Raw genomic sequence first — 6,112 nt, forward strand, 5'->3', positions numbered from 1 at the left:
CTCCAGGCTCCGGTCCCCGACCACCGGGCATCTCTGCCTGCGGTCCCCGACCACCGGGCATCTCTGGCTCCGGTCCCCGACCACCGGGCATCTCTGGCTCCGGTCCCCGACCACCGCGCATCTCTGGTGCTGAAGGACGCGTTTGATGGTGACGCTTTATTCCCGAGCCCGACGGACCTAATCAACTCCTTCAGCGCTAGCGAGGACCGAAGATGTAACATTTCAATCCTATCTAGCAGAGAAATGTACCGGTTTGCAGCTGGATAACTAGATAATATTATAAAGTCACGCAATAACAGGTCTCAGGTCTGCTGGTCTCCTAAGGTCTGCTGGTGTGTTGGTGTGTTGGGCGGTGGGCTCTGCTCCTGGACTGGCTCTGACTCACCGGCATAGAGGTTTTCCACTGGATTAAACCACGCAGCCCCGCCCCCACGAGTTCTATTGGTTAATACAAGAGCAAAGCCTCGTTCGATTGGCTGGGAGGGACGTCCTTCAGGATGATTATCTGGGCTTCAAAATGCCGGGTGCGTGCAGAGTGCTTTTCCCCTATCACCCTACTCGCTGCTACGACCTTCTGCATTCCTCTTTCATTTTTGGTTACAAAATCAGTATTCTTAGATACTATTATGATTCACAAATAAATACGCAAAAAAGACATACAAACAAAACCCCAAATTGTAAACAAAATAAAGGGGCTGTTTGTGGCCTGTCTACCTGTAGATTCCTGAACGTTAGATATTTACATAGATTAGGCATTATGAGTAGCCAAAGCTGTTTTCACAAACCAAAGCTATGTTCAGACTCGCTGTCTTCTCTGGACATGCCGAGCCGCTGCGCATCTGGTGTGATTAATCTACGGCGACAACTCGCACAATGCATAAACCCACAACGCTAGGCCCCCAACACAAGAAGTTAAATCCACTTGGTTTTTCAAAGATGATGTGTATATAGAAAGGGTCAGAGTTTATTTCCACTCAAGTAGGCCTACTCTTGATATCAATAAAAGAGCCATCAAATGTGCATTCAGATCCAGATTCTGCAGGGCGGTATAGCCCGAATAAGAAATAAATATAAAATAAGCTTTAAAAGCAGTACTTGACGATCATCATCATGTTCCATTCAAACTCATCCCATTCTCACACCGCCACATAATGATGACCCACCCATGGTCTAAGTCAACACTCCCCCATTCTGATTCAAAGGAAACAGACACCGTACACTGCATTATAATTGAGAAGATTGAGGTAGTATTAAAATGATTACAAGTTTATAATTAATTGATAGTCAAACGGTGCAATTAGATGATTAGATTTTAGTGCGCCGCTCCTACCACTTCCCGTTCTACCCTGACACCTGGTGGTCAATATAAATATTGCAAAAGCGTGAACTGTTGCTGTGGACTGTGCTGTTATAATAACCTATTCGAATATGCTGTCAGGCTATTGACTTCAGGAGTTCTTGAGTGGGGGCACTTTAGAGAGGATTATATTAAATGACTGAATACTATCACAAGCATAATATAACAATCAATAGAGATTGAACTCAGAAATCCCAGTGGCACTAAACAGCTCTCTTCTCGGGAAGAGCTTAAAAGACGGAAACAGGTAAAACATAAATAAATAAAAAGAAGAAGGAAAAAATACGGAAAAAAAAAAAACAGACATGGATAAAGAAACTGAATCCTGAACACATCGTATGGAGGGTGAGGAGACAGTTCTTGAAACGCCCACGTTTTCTCTAAAGCACTGAGTTTCCTGCTCTTTAAAGCGAGGGTGATTGTGCGTTCAGCAGATCCCGCCCACTCAGCCCCGCCCACTCAGCTCCGCGGCGGCTCCGCCCCGCCCACCAGCGAGCTAGGGCCGCCCACTACCGGCGCTGCCATGGCAACACACCGGTGACTTGCACCGGCTGAGCCCGCGCGCAGGGGCGAGACTGCGAGCTGTAGAGAGAGAGAGAGGGGGAGGGAGAGAGAGAGAGAGAGAGAGAGAGAGAGGGAGGAGGGGGAGGGAGAGAGAGAGAGAGAGAGAGAGAGAGAGTGGGAGGAGGGGGAGGGAGGGAGAGAGAGAGAGAGAGAGAGAGAGAGTGGGTGTTCAGTGATGAGTGGTCCGGTTCTCAGGAGAACATATCTGTGTGTATGGGTGTGTGAGAGAGAGAGAGAGAGAGAGAGAGAGAGAGGGAGGAGGGGGAGGGAGGGAGACAGAGAGAGAGAGAGAGAGAGAGGGAGGAGGGGGAGGGAGGGAGACAGCGAGAGAGAGAGAGGGAGGAGGGGGAGGGAGGGAGAGCGAGAGAGAGAGAGAGGGAGGAGGGGGAGGGAGACAGCGAGAGAGAGAGAGAGAGGGAGGAGGGGGAGGGAGGGAGAGAGAGAGAGAGAGAGAGAGAGAGAGAGGGAGGAGGGGGAGGGAGGGAGACAGCGAGAGAGAGAGAGAGGGAGGGAGGAGGGGGAGGGAGAGCGAGAGAGAGGCGAGGTATGAAAAGGACCTGCGTCAGAGTGAGTCATCGCCTGCTTTCAGAATGTGTTGATGTGACGCTCATGCAGATGGTTTACAGAAAGATTCACAAGTTTATTTTTTGAAAGAGACAGCTTGACCTAGTCTGTATCCACGCATCCTTCAAATGATTGCTGGAATAGATTGCCCCAATATCATAAAGAAAAACGCACAACCCTTCCCCCAGACCAGACACTATGTGATAAATGAGAGAACAGAACTCAGTTCAAAAAATAAAGTTTAATGTTTATGTGCTGTATAACAAATAAAATATATTAGTGTTTAAAAAAAACTGGTGCATAACTAGGCAAGCCTAATCTATCTCTATCACTTACAATAACAGTGATAAGAACGTGAATCAAATATTGATACTTCTAATATACAGCTGGACATGCGTGGTTGATCTCTGACAATTAACTAAACCGGTGAAAAAATGCTGGATGACGGTCATCTAGCACAGAACATGTGGTGAGGTCCAGGAAGTATGTAATTACATGTATTATTACATAGGTATTGCATTGGTTGTAGTCTTAGTGAGTGAGACTATTATAAACTAACCACTGTGAAAAGAGCGTCTTCACCAGACTGCCTCGACTTGGACCTGAAAGGGGACTACAGAGCAGGACATCATTTACTTAATGGTAACAAACACTTAACACTGAACACCCATCTGCTATGTAGCTAATTCTAAACAGCAACATCTTGAATTGTGCACTGGGGGTCACAGGTGAAACACAGAGAGGATCTAACGCTAGGCTAAGGAACATTGAAATCTTATAAAGCATTTGATACCAGACACTTTCACTGCTTTTCTTAACAACACTTATTGAGTTTCCGCTCTACACATAGAAACACTGTATTGACACCAAAACTACAGCAAATTACACTCATTGACAAAAACCCTGCTTTTGAGATTAGACTATCATTATTGGGATGTTGAGACTATGTACAGTACAGGCCCAAAGGTTCTGTCCCACAGACGGGGACTTCTGCTTTGTTTGAGTAGCGATGAGAAACAAAGCTCTTCATCAGTGTGGTCCCTGGCAGCCGACTGGACACATAGTCGACTAACACTGACCTCAAGCCAAAACTCCACAACACATCATTTACAACCTCAACTCAACTTAAACTCTCATAAATACACACATGACAAGAGGGCCAACGGGACGATCTGTCCTCCGAGGGACATCAGGGTGATCTGTCCTCGGAGGGACATCAGGGTGATCTGTCCTCGGAGGGACATCAGGACAATCTGTCCTCGGAGGGACATCAGGATGCTCTGTCCTCGGAGGGACATCAGGACGATCTGTCCTCGGAGGGACATCAGGATGCTCTGTCCTCGGAGGGACATCAGGGTGATCTGTCCTCGGAGGGACATCAGGACGATCTGTCCTCGGAGGGACATCAGGATGCTCTGTCCTCGGAGGGACAGGATGCTCTGTCCTCGGAGGGACATCAGGGTGATCTGTCCTCGGCGGGACATCAGGATGCTCTGTCCTCGGAGGGACATCAGGACGATCTGTCCTCGGAGGGACATCAGGATGCTCTGTCCTCGGAGGGACATCAGGACGATCTGTCCTCGGAGGGACATCAGGGCGTCTGGTTGATTTCCTCCAGGTAGGTTCTCCCTACGAGGACTCTCGGCTGAATCCTCACATCCAGAACATGTTTTTTGCATTTGATTTCCCACAATCCCTCATTGGATCAAGTTATCATTTACACAGACATAAGGAGTTTACAGTACGAGCACAATCTCAAGTTAGGACTCAGCCCAGAGGACTGAACTAAATCAGCTGTCCAAAAAAGACAAGTAAAAAACACCATGGGGTATACAAAGTATAGAAAATGCAACTTGGCATTTTTTTCATACCCACCTGTCACACTAATTACACGTACATGTACCAACATGTACCATTAATTAATACACAAAGTACCTGTGAGGGGGTCCTGTGATGGGGTCACCGTGCTCAGTGTCCCCCACAACTGAATACATGCTCTCAACGCTTTGGCAAAACCTTAAAGAAAACCGTGAAGAAAACCTAATGAAAATAAAAGCTATTCACGAGGCAACGTTGGTCGTTAAGGCGCTACTGTGGCTGTGCTTGCTGAGTATCTACTGAGGGGAGCTAGATACGGGAGACCGAGGGGACAGGGACACGGTGAGGGGACGGGGACACGGCCAGGCCTGGAGACTGTGAGGGGACAGGGACACAGCGAGGGGACGGGGACACGGCGAGGGGACGGGGACACGGTGAGGGGACAGGGACACAGCGAGGGGACGGGGACACGGCCAGGCCTGGAGACCGAGGGGACAGGGACACAGCGAGGGGACGGGGACACGGCCAGGCCTGGAGACGGTGAGGGGACAGGGACACGGTGAGGGGACAGGGACACAGCGAGGGGACAGGGACACAGCGAGGGGACAGGGACACAGCGAGGGGACGGGGACACAGCGAGGGGACGGGGACACGGCCAGGCCTGGAGACTGTGAGGGGACGGGGACACAGCGAGGGGACAGGGACACGGTGAGGGGACGGGGACACGGCCAGGCCTGGAGACGGTGAGGGGACAGGGACACGGTGAGGGGACAGGGACACAGCGAGGGGACAGGGACACGGTGAGGGGACAGGGACACGGTGAGGGGACGGGGACACGGTGAGGGGACGGGGACACGGTGAGGGGACAGGGACACGGCCAGGCCTGGAGACGGTGAGGGGACAGGGACACGGCGAGGGGACAGGGACACGGCCAGGCCTGGAGGCACTATGTAGAATCTTCCGGTTCCGATTTGATGGTCTTCCTGTCGGAGTGGCTGGCCGCGCGCTGTGACGTGCCGTTTTCTAACGGACAAATAAGAGAAGAAATAATAAGCATAACATGCCAGGAATATGACGATAAAAAAGTATCTATTACAGGACGCCATGTACACTGTGTTGTGAATAGTGGAATCTTAAATTGAGTAAACATATTTTGAAGATGGAAAAAAAGACTGAGGGTGTGAACTGACACAAAAAAACACACTTCAAAAAGCTCTCGTATGTAAGATACTGATCAAGAGATCAAGAGAATAGGCCCAAACAATCTAGCTAGTATGTAAAGTCCCCGTGTGGGCCATAGGAAGAGTTCCCTGTGAATACTGTATATGCACATTCATCACCTGCCAGGTTCAGGTGTGCAACAGGGCATCACTAACGCTCTAATCTCTGAGGTGTGCACGGTAGAGGCTGGGTAGAGGCTAGGGTGTGCATGGTAGAGGCTGGGTAGAGGCTGGGGTGTGCATGGTAGAGGCTGGGGTGTGCATGGTAGAGGCTGGGTTGTGCATGGTAGAGGCTGGGGTGTGCATGGTAGAGGCTGGGTAGAGGCTGGGGGTGTGCATGGTAGAGGCTGGGGGTGTGCATGGTAGAGGCTGGGGTGTGCATGGTAGAGGCTGAGGTGTGCATGGTAGAGGCTGGGTAGAGGCTGGGGGTTCAGAGCGCTCTCACCTGTCGCTGGTGCTTTGGGCTCATCTGTGTTGTGGTTGTGGTGGCGTTTGAGCTCGTTGGCCAGCTGCTTTCCCAGGGGAAGCTCCCCCTCCGCCACGTTCTGACTGACCACACGCAAGTTCATCGGCCTCTCATCTGAAAACA

At 50.4% G+C, this 6,112-nt stretch overlaps 1 protein-coding gene across 1 annotated transcript in view; it reads right to left on the reverse strand.

Moving 5' to 3' along the window:
* Nucleotides 1–5,204: 5,204 nt before the first annotated feature.
* nab1a (NGFI-A binding protein 1a (EGR1 binding protein 1)) overlaps nt 5,205–6,112 on the reverse strand; it is an 8,833-nt gene continuing 7,925 nt past the window's right edge. Inside the window, exons 7-8 of the mRNA XM_084453361.1 lie at nt 5,969–6,103; nt 5,205–5,326 (exon numbers count right to left, since the gene is read on the reverse strand). Coding sequence (XP_084309487.1) covers nt 5,250–5,326; nt 5,969–6,103 — 212 coding nt within the window. The 3' untranslated portion in view covers nt 5,205–5,249. The remainder of the gene's footprint in view (nt 5,327–5,968; nt 6,104–6,112) is intronic.

The sequence above is a fragment of the Borostomias antarcticus genome, assembly GCF_949987555.1.
Source record: "Borostomias antarcticus genome assembly, chromosome: 19".
NCBI lineage: Eukaryota > Metazoa > Chordata > Actinopteri > Stomiiformes > Stomiidae > Borostomias > Borostomias antarcticus.